Consider the following 17854-nt stretch of genomic DNA (forward strand, 5'->3'; position numbering starts at 1 on the left):
ACAGAAAGTAAGGGGAGGTGAATCACATTGTAAACATCTCTGCAACATGGTGGTGGGGCACTTGGCATCACAGCCTTGTTTTCAGTGACAGCATTTCAGCAGCTGTAGTGTAGTCCAGAGGTATAGAACAGCCATGTCCACAGTCTTTCTCAGGAGACAATGGGCAGGAGCAGTGTGGCCCTAATTCTAGCTATATGCACTAAATTTTTACCATGTTACCATCTACCCAACTGCCATTTGCTACACAATGGTAGTTCACCAGAGAGAATTTTAAAGTTGTCACTATCGTTCATCTCCTTCAACTGTAATTTCTCCCCCAAACTCTATTCCATTTAGGGAATCACTTAGAAAGAAAGAAACTGAGAATGCAGCATCCTCTAGTGAAAAGGACATAGAACTTCAAGAAAATGAGGAATGTACAGCTGAAGTGAAGAGTGCCCTTCCTAAAACAGAAGAAGAAGCAGCTGTTATTGTTCAGAGCAATTACAGGGGCTACAGAGCCCGTAAAAAAATAAAGGAAGAACGCAAAAAAATAGCAGAGGAAGAATTATCTGTTGTGGAATATCTTGAAGCACAACTGCAGCCAGCTGAAGATGTTACACTGGAAGAAGCAGTGAGTGAGAAGACTCAGGGAGAGGGTGATGCTGTTAATGATAATGTGTGCACTGGAAATGGTGACATAGGAAATGTACAGGAGCAAGAGGTAATGTCTACAAAAGAACAGAGAGCTTCTGTGAAGCAGAGGCCTGCAGTAGAGCAATCTGATGAAGGTGAAGAACAGGAATCCTTGAAAGAGCCATCCAACAAAGCTTCTGTCAGAATCACAGCTGAACCTGATCCCCAGCAGGAGCAAGCTAACCAGGACACACTCAGTACAGATAGGCAAAATCAAGAATCTGCTGTGATCCAGCCTGAGACCAACGAAGATGTAGAAAGAAACCATCTGAAACATGAAGAAATGATGCCTAGAGGATGTAAAGGGATTGTAAGAAAGGAGTCACTAAGAGGTTCACGAAAGCAAGCTGAAGCAGAAAAACAAAGTTTAGAGGAGAAAGAGAAGGCAGCAGTGGTTATTCAGAGCAATTACCGGGGTTACAGAAGGAGAGGACAACTCAGAAAAGAAGGGAAATTACCTTGCAAAGGTCAAGAGAACACTGCGAATGAGCCAACAGAAGCAGTACACGTTCAAAATAAAGATCCCCACACAAAAAAAAATAAGGAAAGCACTGTGATAGAGGCTGAGGGCTCTAAGACACTGAAGGGAGGATCTGAAAAAGAGACCTGTGATTTGGCAGCCTTTTCACGTCAGGTAAGAAGCTTATAAATGAAATATGTTGTATGTAACATGCTGAGCAAGGACAGAATGAGAAAGTCATTTAACTGACTTCAGTGGAACCAGGCCTTCAGTCTCTCAACTGAGACTGATGTGTTCTTTTTTAATGAGTGTTGCATAGAAATGCATACTTGGGGCTGCAAGAAAAACAGCCTTTTTCAGAAAGGAAGGGAAAAAGAAGTTAGGGGGAAAATTATGTCATTATTAACCCAAATGCAGAAGCTCTGGCTTCGTTTGAAATGTACATTTGCCAGACAAGGCCTAGTGTCTCTGTAAACAAAAATGCGAGTTGCTGTGTCAACGCCATAAACGTAAGAAAAAGTTCAGAAAAGTGTACATATTGCAGAAGCTGTTCTGCATCCCAGTGTCACCAAGGCAGCCCCTGCTTGCCTAAATGAACCAATATCAAGTAGCTGCAGGACTTGGCTGCAGCACGGGATTTCCTACACTTTTCTTTGTTGAGTTGATTGGTTTTTAAGGAGAGGACTGTGACTGTGCTAGGGACCTGCACTGTAGCAGCTGGCGCAATATGTTTTAAAATCATTCTCCAGTCTACCGTTTTATCTTTGTTATCTTGGAACACACATATCTATTATATAATAATGAGAAATTCTGTGTTATTCATTTCAGATATCAAAATTATCTGAAGACTACTTGGCATTGCAGCAAAAATTAAATGAAATGATACTGTCACATCAGCTGAGACCTGTGATGATGTCCAAAGATAAGCAAACTAACAACCAATATTCTTCTCATGTTTGTCAGTCAGGTAATGCTGAACCTTACAGTTAGATAGAATTTTCTTTCGTCAGCAGGACTGTCAAGAAACAACTCCTATTCATGTTCTCAAGGGCAGGGGACTAGGAAATGAGCTGGCTGCACCCTCTCATATAACTCAGGCTGTTGGTTTCTGTACTAAGCCTCATATCAATATGTGTCTGAAACATTTTCCAAAGAAATATCCAAGCCTGTTAGGGATTTACACACTTACCATTTTCTTGGAATTTTGTTTCAGTGCTTCTTAAAACTGGTGAATGAATCCGTATGAGACCTACTCACAGCATCTCTAGGGATACATTTATTTGGTAAAAATTCCACATTGGCTCTTTTTTACTCATTGTTGCTCAGCAGTGAATGTTAGGGGTAGGATCTGAGACTATATTAGATATCATGTCAAATGCTTTACCAAAGTTGGGCTCATTTTTGCTGAGTAAAATTGTTAGCTACCAAGAAGTGCAACTGAGTGTATCAAAAATTCTAATTCCTCCCAATGTTGATGGAGGTGACTTTGAAATTAAGAGTAAATTCTTACTAGTAATTAGCATCCCTTCAACTTCTGTAGTTAAGAGGACATTGCCTCTGAAAACACACTCCAAAGTCGCTTATGTTCCAATTAGTATGGGCAGTAGAGTTTCCAAAATGCAACCAAGACTAGGACAAACCGGGAAACTGTTTGACTAGCTGAAGGTCTCATTACTTCAACAAGTGAATATGATGAAGATCAGCAGCAGAGTAGTACAAAGTCCTCCCTAAGCACTGCTATAAATTTAAGTAGCTCTACAGGAGACAAGAGAATGCCAGAGTTTGTCACCTATGAATGCAATCCCACTTAAAGTGTTTACCAGTCAGCCACTTAACTTTGCTTTATCTTGGAACATGTCACTATTCTATACCCCTGCAGTGTCATAATACAGCATTTTCCCAATGATGAAGTTCATGAAAGTGCTGCTCGTATCCTTTTTAACACAGATGTGAAGAGTATCGTGCATTTCTTTGAACCAAGTTCTAACACTTTGTATGTCAACTGTGAAAATGTTATTGAGTTGCATAAGAAATCAAGACTTCAGCCTTATTTTAATGAAAAGAAAGAAATGTAATTTTGATGTTATGTGGTCTTAACATAAGGAAGATTTATTTTCTTCATTTTTTTTCTCCCAACAAATATGTGACATGGCAACACTTTATTCATTTCTGCACTAGGCACGGTATTTAAGAAAATTTGGTTTAGACACAAGGCCTCTATTTTAACTTTCTCTTTAATTTACAGGTGTAAAAATTAAATGCTTGATAATAATATCTAATTTTCTTTGACAAGAAATGTCAGCAATGGTACCCATAGTCTATATTTGGACAGTACTACTATTTTCAAGGGTAGATACATTTAGAATGGAATAGTGAGTGCTATTCAACTATGAAGCTGCAACTGAACTCTTACCTTGCCCTTAAACATTGTAAGCCATGAGTTAAACAACTGTGTCAAATAAAGACTTGAGGTGATGTGCTGCAGACTACCATGCTAAAGTGAGGCAGGAAGACATGAGTGATGCACAATGTTTTAAACAGGAAGGAGCTTTCTTGTTTTCTTCCCTGCATTATGTTTCAGTATGATTTATACGCACACATTTACGGGATAAATTTTTACTTCAGATTTCCTTCTTGGGCCATTTTTGTTTTCTTACCCTACAGCAGAGTTTGTTGAGCTTCATCTGTTCTTTAGATCATATCTGTATCTCATTACTCTGGAGGTTTGCACTTATTTATACACCTTCTACAGCTTTGTTAGTTTTACATGTCATTTTATAACTGTAACATGAAATGTATATTTTATAACTTTATGCCAGATAGGAATGCTTGTCTACCTTCATCAGTGGGGAGGTGGCCTTTATCCATCTGAGAATTTACCTATTCCTCTGATAAAATATCCTATTATTTTTCTATCCACAGAAGGGGAGGAACTGTGGGAAAGCTGGATGGCGAACTGTGACAAGTGTTCAGATTTTCAAAGCTGTTTATTTTAATAAAAATGCAAATCCTACAGTTTAAAGAACATTCAAGCCAGAAGTTTTAATGAATATTAAATCTACAAGGTTAAGTTGTTCATAAGTGAATTTATTTGTATTTATAAAAATGCATAATGCATGCTGTACAAGGTTCCTGGAATAAGCAATATTCCCTGCGGCTCCAATCACCAGCTAAGTTGTATCTGCTTACTAAATACATTCAGCTAAACAAAATGGCTGCATCCCAGGACTGCCCCTTTGAATTTCTAGTGAGCCTTGGGGTCACTTAGGGTTAGAGCACAAATGGTCACAGTGTAGTTTTTGAGTCAAAAACTGAAGGAGGGGAATTTGTTCATGATGGGAACTATTTTTATTTTTTATTTTTATTTTTTCACCAGTGCTCATCCCTGTAAGTATTAAATGACATTGAAAGTACAAAATCTCTGGAAGAGAATTTTCTATATTTAGAATGAAATTCTCATGGTACAGGCCACTTCAGAACAGCCAAAGACCCATTCAGCTCCACAAAGCAGTGAGGCAGGTGGGGTGTTCACCCAGATCCCCCCTGCTGCTGCAGCACTGCTTACACAGATTTCCTGGGCAGCATCTGCAGGGAAGAGGAAGCTCGATAGCTGCTGATTTATTATTATCACATTCTGTCGTTCCAGTTACTATACCTGCAATTTTCTATTTTCTTCCAGTCTCCTCAGCAAAACCCAGAAAATTACTGGACCTCCTGCCTGTTTTTTCTTCCTGCTTTATTCTGGGGCTGGCTTTATTCTTCCCATCCACATAAGATGTGGGGCAATGCTGAATCAAACAAGTACCATTTCACTTCAGTGACATGCAGACATGTTTATCTGTTTCTGCAGGTGACCTAATAAATAAAGACCTTTCATTGCTCAGATGCTTATCACAGCTGTAGCCTCTCTCTTTCTTTAGTACTCAGTATATGATCTGTTGTAAGACAGATGATAATTTATATTAGCATCCATGGATGTAGATTCCTCTAGATTGCTGTCTTCCAAGGTTATCACTGTATGTCAGGATGTGCAGACAGTTCAACCTAAAGGGCTGGTGATACTGATTCATCTTTATTCAAGCATTTCTTGCCTGAACTTGAATGTTTCAAATAGGTGCCGCTTTCCGAATTTTCTGCAGTCTGAGGAAAATCTTTCACCTTTTAAACTTGTTTGACCTATCTTCCTGTTGGTAAAATCTTAGGCAACACGGTCAGTGAATTTTCAAATGTCTTTGTTTCTAATTTCTCCTGTGCATTGCAGTAAGGCACGTGACTGTGCAGCAGCACTGACAGCACCTGCTTGTGTCTATGCAACCACAGAGCACAGGGTAACTGCCCTGTGGAAATTTAGGGAAATTCTCTTCTTTGAAAGTGTGGTTGGGCATTGGTACAGACTGCCAAGAGAGGTTGTGGAGACACCGTCCTTAGAGGTGTTCAAGAAACGTGTGGATGTGGCACTGATGGATATGGTTAGTGGGCATGGTGGTGATGAGCTGATGGTCAAACTAGGTGATACTAACAGTCTTTTCCAACCTTAATAATTGTGTGATTCTCTGATGAATTTTTATCATTTTTGTAACACTCATGTTTAAATGTTCATTAGGTAGAAAGCATCAGTTTTCCCTTTCAGATAAAAAGGGCAGGACCAGATCTTCCTGCAGATATTTGAAGTTGTAAACAGAAAAAGGCAATAAGATATAAATACTGTAGAGCTCTGAAAGAAAGCTTTTCTATGTAACATATTTTGCCTGTTAATAAGTGAATGATTTTACTTCATTCTCCGTTGCCTGCTGCAGAAAGGTATAGACCATCTGGAAAACAAGCACATCAAACTGACCATTTGTCAGGCCTAGATATTTAATTTGCCTTCTACCTTTAACTTGACTGAGTAAATGACTTCTAGAAGTAGCAGCAAAAAGCAAACCTTACTCAGTGCAGTGACTTGTCCAATACTACAACAAGAGTCGTCAGGCACTGGAATAGCCTGCCTGGGGAGGTGGTGGAGTCGCCATCCCTGGCAGTGTTCAAGAAGCGCCTGGATAGAGAGCTAGGAGACATGGTTTAGGGGTTTCCTGTAGGTATGGTAAAGGGAGGACGGTTGGACTAGATGATCTTATAGGTCCTTTCCAACCTTGTGATTCTATGATTCTGTGAACTAACCACTACCACATCAGCTGTGTTTCAGTAGCAACAAACACACAAATCTAAGCAGAGAGGCAAATCACAGGTTTACTTTCTGGTAAAACAAAGAAAGCTAAATCCATCAAGCTTCTTTTACCTGCTGTGTAATTTGAAGGCAAAACTCAGAATGACATTTTCTGCTCTCTGTATAATTTTATAAAGAAACAGTTGATGCCCAGGCTGAGAAGACTGGCTGCCTCAGGATAATGGTTCTGTCCCCTCAGTTCTTCTGAATAGCTCAGATATGCAAAGTGCACAGGCCAAGATAAAAAGTTGTTTTTTACTAAAACGTCATTATCAAAATGATTTTTTGAGTGTACGAGGAGTCTTCTTTGCTGAACACATGCATGAGAAACATACAACTAATTTCAGTTGAAATTACTGTAATATAGAATAAGAGAATGCTCTAATATGCTTGACAATGATGAATACATTGTTATGAATTAAGTATTATTTGAGTCTTTCTTAGTATTTTCTTAGAGCCCACAATTTGATTTCATGTTCTTGTTCCAGATTTTCATGCAGTCAGGATCTTTGATGCAGTCTTTTCCTACACAGGCAGTTCGGTGTTTCTGTTGAATCATGTAGAAATTAAGGAACTGGGCATTTTTTGTTGTTGTTGTTTTGGGTTGTTGTTTTATTTTTATTGTTGTTGTTTGTTTTTTATCTGTTTTGGGGAGTTTTGTTATGGTTTGGTGGTTTTTTTTTAAGGTATTGTTTCCAGTTTAGGCTCCTGTTAGGTTTCAAAATGCAATAGGAAGGTTTTCTTCTACTCTGCCCCAACGGGAAACTCAGATAATTCCAGGAATTATTCCAGGAGCAGAGTAACAACAGCCCACGTGGAGCACAGTTGGGCCTTCCATACCATTTCAAATAAAATAATATAATTTACATTTCATATAGGTTAGAAATGAATTTGTTGCATCTAGATCTTGTTGTTTCATAGGAATTATCTGTACCTTGACTTAGAAAAACACTGTTGTTCTTTTATATTGCAAAATGTTAAAAGGTACCTGTTTCATTCATTACAATGGGAAGATGTCTGCATTTCAGATAAGAAACTAAGACAAGGAATGTAATCATCCCACTACAATTTAAATGAACATTATTCACTCTGGCTCCTCCATATATCCATGACCTTTACAAGCCTTTATTTATCACGCATAACAAAAAACTTACACAGCTAATTTTGCAGGAGTCAATGCGGATGTATTACTGACCACTTCTCATTTGAAATGATTGTGCTTTCTCCTTAATTAAAAAGATGTCTGATGTACATGGGAGAAGTTTCATTTTAACAGTGTAAAAAAGTTTCTGGTGGCCAATAGAGAACAAAACATTTTCTTCCTTCTAGGATGCAATGATGTGTAATTAGCACATCTGGGTTATGGAGTCAGTTGTTTCATGTGAAGCAGTAGATGAGCAGAATGCATTTCAGTAGTTCATTGACAGCTAGCTATTTATTCCACCCTCACTATCTTCAACTATGTGTGTAGAGATGAATTCTTTCAGGGACTCTCCTGGAGTCCATGAGTCAGCGTCCACACTGGAGCTGGGAGACAGACAGTGGACAGCAGTTTCCATTTTATGTAAATTCTCGGTTTCATTTGCTTTAGAATGAAAAGATTCTTTCCGTGTCTATAGGAGATCTCTATAAACTAGAGAATGTAGACTAGATTGCAGTGGGTGCAGAGGGCACTGTCGCGCTGTGTTGCCCAGTGACACAGAACAGCCTCAGCAGGAAACCTTGGGGAAAACCTACACCATGATAGCATAGAGGTCCAGCCTTTGAATTTGGGATGGAAGAGATTTAATGCTGGTTCTCATGTTTGGCACCTTAGTGATTAATATCACTGCTCAGCTCCCTGTCATGAGCTGGTGGCCTTCCAGCAGCAGCCACTGCCCCTCAGAGCCCCTCTCTCAGTGAGCAGCTCCAGCCCTTCTCAGAAGGAGAAGCCTGTGCCAGGTGGACTGCTGGGGTACTCCAGACTGATATTCACTACATGGCATGTGTCCATGTGGGTCATCAGAGCTCAAATGAGTAAATTCATAATGCTTTCCAGTCTGGTTACAGAATTGCCCCAAACAGTTGCTTTCTTGAGTGACTGCAAGCAGTAAAAGTGGCTAAATGGACTTTTTTTTTTACTCGCTGGTGAAATTCTCCTCTTTTTATAGAAGTCTCCCATTCTATGAAGAAATAAGCTTTGCTATTTTCTGTTTTTTTTCACAGTAGCAGCCAAAGTAGAAGAGACTCGCCCTCTGCAAAGACCCCCAAGGAGGCCGCGGAAGCCCAAGACACTAAATAACCCTGAAGACTCCACCTACTACACTCTAATACATGTGAGTTTAGCGAGTTTGTGTGGGCTTAAATTGCCAGATAATTTCCACCTAAAAATACTTCCTAATTGCCTAGTTCTTGTGTTCGTTTCTGATGCAGCATGAGAGCTGTGCCCTGCTGAAAGGATGCAGGCCACAAAAGACAAAGCTCAAATCAGATTTGAAATCAGTAAGATGTAGTTACTCTGCTTGGAGACCTAAATTGGGCCAATATTTACTTTTGTATCTGAAGGTATCTACATTCAATATAGGCATAAGCAGCATTTACACTTTCAATACCTAAAATAAGTGTCTGCTCTCTGTAGATTCTTTGTAAGTCATGGGGAAAAGCAGGTTCATTCGGAGAGCTATTTTGAGCGTCTAAATTAGTGCTTGATTTTGCAGAGAGAGCAAATATTAAAATAGGCTGTATTAGTATGCACACTGTAACTTCCTTTACAAATGTGTCAGATTGTGATTATGAAGAAATTGGCAAATACAAACAGCTCAGGAGACTAATGGATTTGAGTGTCTCTATATATAGCCCTCGGTCCAAGTTCAGATACCAAGGTCTGCTTTCCATTCTTGACTTCAGTGCCTTTAACATACTGGGGATGGAGGGGGGGGGGGGCGGGAGGGAGGGAGGGAAGCAAGGCAGTAAGCAAAAAGAGAGAAAATGTAAAAGCAGCTCAGAAAGCACTTCCAACAGAAAAGCAATTAAACTCATTTGCTCGAGGTGCCTGTATGTTAGTGACCTATTTTAGCAGCCGGTGAGAGCCCAGCTAATAAACTAACCATAGCAATTGCGTCTCCTTTCAACAGAAGGTGTCACAGGGGCCTGCAGGGAGAGTTGTGTCTGGCATACCAAAAAAGACAAATACGGCTATGGTTTATTATGGGGGCTTGTAAATAACACAGCTTTGGAACAATGGCATTTCTAAAGTGAAATGATATTCTTAAAAATAAATTGGTATGTAAGAATAAGATTTGTTTTGTGAAAACAAGATTGGTGAGATAAAGGACTGAAATGAAAGGCATGACACTGTATTCTGTATTGGAAAATGTCTGAGATGTATAATTCAGTATAATTCTAGAGCAAATGCCTATTTAGAAAGCTGAGGCAATACAGGCAGGAACATTTTATTTTATGAAAACAAATCTGTTATGTGGTTAACTCCGTATCAGAAAAATGGCATAGCATCAGTGCAAACAGAAACTGCGATGATGCAGGGAACTTTTAAAACAAATTTTTAGCAGCAGTTTTCAAAGATATGAAATAATCTTGCTTTCAATTAATTGTGTTTTTCAAAAAAGTGTAAAAAAGGGAAGCCTGTCTTCCCTTTAGAACTTTAAAATTTACTGGTGAGGTAAAGGGTCGCTATCAGTTTGTACTAAAGCTGAGGAAGTGGACATTCCACTTCTTCTGTTCTTGGACACTGGACAAGTCACTGAGCTCTGATAACAGAGGGCAGTCAGCTTTCCCATCTCCCAAGGCTTTTCTGCCTTACAAAAAATCTCAGTGACCAACAGCTCTTCACAGGGGAATGATTATTAAGCCCAGATGACCTGAAAGTTAAAGAACACAATATGAGAACATGTTTGTTGGTTTTTTAATTTCCTCTGCCTTATGGTCCTTCCTACAAAAGAAGGTATTTCTCTCACATCACATTACAGACATGAGACAAGTTCCATTTTGACTCATCTCCTTGGACACTGTAAAGTGGTTGACTTTAAGTGAAGTCCGGTGGTAGGCCATTGGTCATGCAAGTCACTAATGGTTTATTTGGGGTGTTGGGTTTTTTTTATAAATCAGCCAATCATTTTGGACTTATATGCCTTGTTCATTTGCCTGCATGCCGAGGTGTCTATCAGGATCGCTGATTCTCAGCGGCTGAACAGCGCACAATTCATAAATTCTAGTCATTTTCCACTGGTTTCTTAGTTTTTGTTATTCTTTTTCCCCTGCAGCATAGTAACTGATTTTTGGGAGTACCAGTGCTAACACATTCACAGTGACGTGCTTAGTCACAAAGATGCTGAGATCTTGCTGGTGCACTTGCTCTGTTACTCAGCAAAATAAGTTCTGCATATTTTCTTTTAACAAAAAATACACGCCACTTTCCCACCAAGCATACTGATGAATTGTATCTTTGCATAAACTTTCCTTTTAGTATTTTTTTAATTACTCTGTGGTTTATTTTAGAAATCAATACAAGATGAAAAAAGGAGACCAAGAAAAGAAAGGTAATTTTTTCCATTATCTCTCTATTGTCTTTTTAGTACTCGAGAAATAGTTCTTAGCTGCACTTCAACTATGAAAATGAAGTATTAAGAATGCACAGTAATTTGGTGATTCAGAGGAAGGGCATCATATACAAAGTTAGATATGCAATTTTCAGCGACAAAAATCCATTATGGAATTCAGTTGTTTGGTTTTACTGCAGCATGGCCCTTTACCATGGCAACACAAGCACAATAATAAGTTAAGATAAGGTCCACAGCAAAGATAGTTCTGACACAGAAAATAATTGAGGGTGCTTAAAATTCCAGTCAAAGCAAATGAGCAACCACTTGTCCTTTGTTAGCCAAAATATGAACAATGTTAAAATTCTCTCCTAAAAATACTCAACGGTTTGGAAATAGATCATAAAAAATGGAAAGAGTAAGATATTAATACAACTGTAGGATAATAATAACAGGTAAAGCAGAGTAGCCATTGAAATTTCAACCAGAAATCTTTTCTTCACCATGTAACTAACCTGTTTTGATAGATCTCTGTAGAAATAAAGGAAGCAATACATACTCCCTGCCTTTCTGTATTTGAGATTCTTACATGTGCTTTAGACTCTGGTTCACAGCTTCTGCCTTACATTCTAGCACTCTATTATTTGTGTTTATATACATCAGCTTTTCTGCTGCTCCCTAGGGAGACTGTGTAATGCTATGGAAGTGTGTTCAGAGAGAGAAGGTACTTGAGCAGCATATGGATGGACTTTCAGTGCTGTCCTTGGCTGAGGCTGCAGAATATAAGTGCTATATCCAAAAAAAATATATCCTAAATGAAGTTACATGACATTACATGCCCTTAATGTGTGCTCACAGCATATAGCTTCATTCAACCACTGTTTAAATTGCTCTTCATTATGCAACTGCTTAAAGGACTCACTTAACATCCATGTCAGATCTAAGTTACAGCTCTTCTGTTGCTATTTGAATATTGAAAATAAGATAGTCATATTGTTTAGTGAAGAATAGTAATAATAATAATAAAAATAAACAATAATAATATTTTTTTCCACCCAGCCTCAATTTGGCTTCAGTTATCTTAAATCTAGTTAAACGGTTCCATGACAGTATCTTCTTTAATGTGGTCACTCTATATTAATTGAACACAGCAATTGAAATCCAAGAGTTATTTCCATCACCGTGAGAATAGAATTCTGAAGCTTCTTTTAGGATACATTTTTTCCCTAACTTTTCTAAACTGGATGTTTGGATTCTGGGTGGGTTTTTTTGTACATATGACACTCCGGTTTAACATTCTAAATACATACAGACATCTGCACTATTCGCACCAGTGTCAGAACTGGTTGCTATAAGACTCTCTTCTTATAGTAAGATGGAAAAAATAAAAATAAAAAAAATAGGTATCTGTAGGAAAATTGTTCATATCTTCATAAGAAAGATGCCTTAAATGGGTCAGATGAATTATACCATAATCATGCCTCCCCACTGAATGCGGAGGTAAACTCAGACCTTTTTAGTTACACGTTTGCTTTATGAACATCTGAAAGTACCCAACATTGCAAAATTGTCAGCATCCGCATCATACAGCACTTACAGAGAATCATTTCTTATGTTCACATATATTTTTCTTTAGGCTCTCAACATAGAAATGATATTTGGTTGTGTTACTTTTGAACGTCCAATATATTGTTGGAAAATGGAATTGTTAACTTAGATTACTTATTTACTGACAGTCTGGGCAAGGTGCTGGATTTAGATATCTACTACCGTGAAATTTCATCTACTGGTTCCACCTCAAAGGACAGCAGCACTACCACGAAAAGGAAGAGACATCCAGTCGAGCGCAGAACTTCAACTTTAAGAGCTACTGAGAGGTAACTTATAGAAAAGCATAGTAGGAGAAATAAATGTTGCATATCCTTGCTGAGAAAAGATATGTTATGTGCATGTTCATTAAAAAACAAACAAAAAAACAAAAAAACACTTTCAAATCAGACATAAACTATTTATTTAATCTGTGGAATCTTGTTAAATTAGCTTGGAATATGGATAGCTGAAAATTTCCCATCTTCATGTGGAGGGACAAATGATAGCATGGTTGATCTCCAGCCTGCCCACCTGTTTTGGCTTCTCAAGTTTCAGATGAGATAGACTCCTGCTGTAAATATTTGATCTAAAATCAAATCCAGCTAAAGCAGAACCTGACACAGTTCAGCTTTAAATAAGGTGGATGTACGCTGAATTTTCCACCTGCCTTCTGCAGATAAGACCCCTGCTTGAGTGCCTCCTCATGCTGTCCCATCGCAGTGTTTGCGTTCATGGCTGCGGCGGGCACTGCTGCAGCGGGCAGTCAGGAGAGTAGCTCTGAGGGATGGGGTGGCTCTTCCCACACAGCCTTCACAGAGGGGGACCTCTGCTGGGCAAAGAAAATTCATATTCTTACCAATGCATAGGTACAGATTGCCCATACAAACACATCTACATTTATAAATATTTATGGCTCTTTTTGTATCTTCGTATATATAAGAGAAACCTGCAAAGCATCCAATTAAAAAAGTAAAGAAAATGCCAAAATGACTGCTGGATTTGAAAACGTATCCAAAATAATAACAGAACTGTTGATAGGGCTTTCTGTGCTTGTTGCTTGTTTTACATGTTGGCACTTTGTTACGCAGCATCTAAGCTAGTTGTAGAATGGCATTGTGAAGGTGTGGAATTAAGCATCATGTCAGGGAATTGCTCCACTTGGTAAATGATGCTTTCCCAGGGCTGTTAATTACTCTCTTTCGCTCTTCGGATAGAAAGCTGTGAAATTATGCGAGGTCTGGTTTATATGGATGAGAAGTACCACAACATGTTCTCAGAGGCTTTGTGCCCTTTGTAGTGACCCCACTGCAGAAGAACCCGTTGTTCTGCACTCATCTCCTCAGCTGCGTTTGTTCTGAGGCGCTGCTTTCTGCAGCACGGGTGGATGAGGCCTAGCGCAGTCGGTTGGGTTTGCTTTCAGTTTTTGTCTTGAGGCTGGAAGTTAAGCGGACAATTAGTTGTGTTTGCCGAGGTAAATGTTTTCATTTCAATCCCTGAAACACTTCTGCACTTAATCCCTAGGTCAAGGGTTGCGGAGAGCCCCCTAGAAGAGAGCAGAGCAGAAGATAATCCCTATGACTACCGGAGGCTGCTGCGAAAGACCTCGCAGCGCCGGCGCCTTATCCAGCAGTTCTAGCCCTGCTGCCGTTTGTTGTTATTAGCATCATCATCTTTTTTATCATTTTATACCACGTGCTTCCTTTTTTTTTTTTTTTTTTTAAATCTCTGACATTTCAGGTTTACAACATGTGTGTTCATGTCAGTATGAATTACTGTAGTTTACAGCCCAACACCGATGCAAAGGGACGCCATCACTCCTGGCATATACCCTTAAGAAAATAAGAAATCAGGTTTCCTTCAGGTACCACTACTGCATCTTAAATTTATTAAGCATTAAGCTGCCTAAATGTAGATTACCTTCCTCGGTGTGTGTTGTTTTCCTCTCTGCATTTAATCACTCTTACCAAATTAAAATAGACCATTTAGTTCATCATTTCCTCGTTAAGCCTCCAAAATCTCATAGGCACCTCCAGAAAACCTTAGTTATTGTTTCTAGTAAATTGTTGTACAGGAAGAAATAAATGACAGGGACACCGCAGGGGGATTTCTATTTATTTTAGGTTTATAATGCCTAAATTTTGGGATAAACTCTATGTGGTATGCGTCCCTCTAATGAAAACAAATGATTAGTTGATAGCATGCTGTAGCAGTTTATTTCATTACTGACTTTGCTGTAAGCCAGTGGCGAGCAATAAAGGTTAGCACTGCATGTAGCATTGGAGATGTCGGCGGATGGAAGGACCCAGCTCTCCTCACCCCATCGCTAACGGAGCACTTGAATCGCCTTTGCTTTGTTCTGCTTTGCATTAGATTTTTAGGAATCTTAATCTCTGGGGTGCCAAGAAAGGAACAGAAAGACGCTCTCCGGTTGATTGCTGCCTAAATGTAATGATCACTCTTAATCAGTTCCACTAGAAATTAAATGGAAATAAAGGCGATAGCCACCGTGTTCAAAATTTCCCCTGATTCCTTATTCACAAGCCCTTATTTCACCTTATTATGCGGATAATTGCCGTTATTCCTTTCAGGATTCATAATTGCGTGTTGCCAGCTGTACTACAAGGGGAGGCAGATTTCGGGAAGCCAGCAAGAAGGCCTGGTCGTGCTCCTGATGCACTCCATAGAGGCTACAATAGCACAGGTTGGGGTTCTGTCCCGCCCAACACACACAGACCTCACTGAGGGGAGGAGAGTCATCACCTCCCGATTTGTCACTGGCAGTGGGGCCACAGCACAGGGTTACAACGTGCTGCGACGTAAAATTTGCGATAAATCATTTAAATTTTAAAATCTGTGTTAAAGTTGCTTTCTCGAATGTTATTAAAACGGTAAAGTTAATAACAATGCGCGAGGCAGAGGGACGCGGCTGTCTGCGTCTCAGTTACTCCCAGCACCGACAGAACACGGACAGCAGGACCACCGCTCCCTACCCGCCGAGGGGCACAGCCAGAGCCGGGCTGTGCAGTGACAGCCTCCAGGCTCGGCTCGCAGGGCAGGGGGCGACCCGGGTGTGTGAGAGCAGTGCTGAGCGCGGCGCGGTCCGAGGGGCTGGGCGGCGGAACGGCGGCTCGAGAGAAGCAGCAGGACATTCCCTAGGGCGGCGACGGGAGAGAAGCAAAGGGCTGCCCAAAACCCCAGCCGCCCGCTCGCAGCCGCGGGGGTGCCCCGGGGAAGGGCGGAGATTTCTCAGCGCTTCGTGGGTCGTGGCATAGGGGAAGCCTTCCCGCCGCTCTAGGGACAGGTGTCCGGGTAATCCTGTCGGGGCTACCCAGACACAGCCAACATGTGAGATCGCCATCCTCTCCACCCAGCTCGGTACCGGAGCTCTCCGTTTAACCCGTCCCGTCGGTGCCCGCTCGGGGGGTACCCCATCGTCGTAGCCACCCCCACCAAAGCGCCTCCCCGAACGCCGGAGGAACTGCCCGACCCGTCCCGTCCCGTCGAGGTCGGCGGCTGCGCCTGCGGGGAGAGACCGGGGGAGCCCACGGAGCCGCCCCCACCCACGCGTGCCCGGGGCGCCCCCGCCCCCTCCGCTCGCCGCCACCCGGCGCAGCCGCGCGCTCTCACACGGCCGCGCTCTCGCCGTCGCGCACACCCGCTCGGGCTGCAGCTCTCAGCTCTTCGTCCGCTTCGCCTTCTCCATGGCGAGCCCCGGCTCCGGCTTCTGGCCCTTCGGGGCCGAGGAGGGCTCTGCGGCCGCCGAAAGCCCCGGCACAGGTAGGGCGGCGCCGAGCGGCCGAGACCGGCCCGAGCCGACCCGACGGAACCGTCGCGTCCGACGGCGGACCCGGCGCGGCGAAGAGCGGTGGGACCGGGGCTACGAGGGGAGGGGTCCTGGGGAAGGGCGAGACCCCCGCCCGTCCCACGGACCCCCGTTCCGTTCTGTCTTGCAGCCAGAGCCTGGTGCCAGGTGGCACAGAAGTTCACCGGAGGCATCGGCAACAAGCTGTGCGGTAAGGGCCGGGCCGCGGGCCCGCGGGGAGTCGGGGGCTCAGCCTCGGGGCGGGGAAGGGGTCCGGGGGCCGCGGCGCTGAGCGTTCGTCCCCGTGTCGTTGTCAAGCGCTGCTCTACGGAGACGCCGAGAAGCCCGCGGATACCGGCGCCAGGGCAGCCCCGGGGGCAGCGGAGCCGCGGCCGTCCTGCCCCACCTGTACCTGCGACAAGAAGCCCTGCGGCTGCCGGAGAGCAGACGTCAACTACGCGTTCCTGCACTCAACAGGTAACGGCGCTCCGCGGCGGAGGCTCCGGACACGGCGGCTTCGCGGGGCACCGAGCCCCGCACCGCACCGCAGCCGCTGGGAGTGCAGAACAAAAGGGCTCCTAATCGTAATAAAAATGAAAACCCGCCGCTCTGGAGCCTGAGAGTCGCTCGTTGTGAGGAGGAGCGACCTTCCCGCTGCGGACCCCGAGGGGGTGGTGGTGGGTTGCGGGAAGGAGGGACCCTCCTTGAGCTCATAGTGACTTCGCCCTTCAGCAGAGCCCCCCCGCCCCGCACTGCTGAGGGACAGCGCGGCCGCGGCACTGCCCGGAGCGCAGCACTGTGCTGCCAGCGAGCTGGGGGCTGCGGGGACGGGGCTCCATCGCACACTGATGGCGGGGCGGGGGCTGCGTGTGGCCGCTATCTTCCTGTTTACCAACTGCCCGTTTTTTCCCGAGATTCGTTTTCCGTTTTTTCCCCATTCACCTGCCGTCTCTCGCTGTTTCAGAAATTGATCTGAAATATCCTGGGAGCAAAAACCGCTGTTTTAGATGGGAAATGAAAACCTGAGCACGACCCTCAGCACATGCCTTGAAACACGGTCCAAATTCCTTAATAAATGAAAGTAAAATATTTATACTGAACACAGCAAAGAGACCTGCCAACCACAAAAGGAGCAGCCCGGGGTCCGTGCAGTCCAGCTGCAGTGTTAACTTTCCCCCTTCATCCCCAGACCTGCTGCCGGCGTGCGATGGGGAGGCGGCGACGCTGTCCTTCCTGCAGGACGTGGTGGACATTCTGCTGCAATACGTGGTGAAAAGTTTCGACAGATCAACAAAAGTGATCGATTTCCACTACCCCAACGAGCTGCTGCAGGAATACAACTGGGAGCTGGCAGAGCAGCCACAGACCTTGGAAGAAATCCTCCTGAACTGCAGGACCACGCTCAAATATGCCATTAAGACAGGTACGGCTGCGCTGACGAAAGTGGTGTTTCGTTGTGTCCTCGAGTGTTATAAATTGAAGCAACCCCAGAGCTCTGCTATTTTCAGGCAGTTTCAGAGCAGGGACTGTTTCTAGCCCTGGGGCTGTCTGTGCAGCATCGCACACCCCTTCTTGTTTAAATGAAT

At 42.9% G+C, this 17854-nt stretch overlaps 2 protein-coding genes across 4 annotated transcripts in view; both read left to right on the plus strand.

Moving 5' to 3' along the window:
• MYO3A (myosin IIIA) overlaps positions 1-14226 on the plus strand; it is a 95223-nt gene extending 80997 nt beyond the window's left edge. For 2 of the 3 annotated variants that reach the window (XM_015853320.3, XM_085538752.1), the window contains 6 exons: positions 337-1309; positions 1964-2102; positions 8547-8656; positions 10836-10876; positions 12613-12753; positions 13988-14226. In XM_015853320.3, the coding sequence (XP_015708806.2) occupies positions 337-1309; positions 1964-2102; positions 8547-8656; positions 10836-10876; positions 12613-12753; positions 13988-14102 (1519 nt within the window). In that variant the 3' untranslated portion in view covers positions 14103-14226. The remainder of the gene's footprint in view (positions 1-336; positions 1310-1963; positions 2103-8546; positions 8657-10835; positions 10877-12612; positions 12754-13987) is intronic. The other variant, XM_085538751.1, reaches the window with a different exon arrangement.
• Positions 14227-16095: 1869 nt separating this feature from the next.
• The window catches only part of GAD2 (glutamate decarboxylase 2), a 32218-nt gene continuing 30459 nt past the window's right edge, over positions 16096-17854 (plus strand). Inside the window, exons 1-4 of the mRNA XM_015853319.3 lie at positions 16096-16243; positions 16420-16479; positions 16587-16745; positions 17458-17691. Of these exons, the coding sequence (XP_015708805.2) occupies positions 16168-16243; positions 16420-16479; positions 16587-16745; positions 17458-17691 (529 nt within the window). The 5' untranslated portion in view covers positions 16096-16167. The remainder of the gene's footprint in view (positions 16244-16419; positions 16480-16586; positions 16746-17457; positions 17692-17854) is intronic.

Source organism: Coturnix japonica, chromosome 2 (assembly GCF_054131305.1).
Source record: "Coturnix japonica strain WE chromosome 2, WE-NBRP24, whole genome shotgun sequence".
Taxonomy (NCBI): domain Eukaryota; kingdom Metazoa; phylum Chordata; class Aves; order Galliformes; family Phasianidae; genus Coturnix; species Coturnix japonica.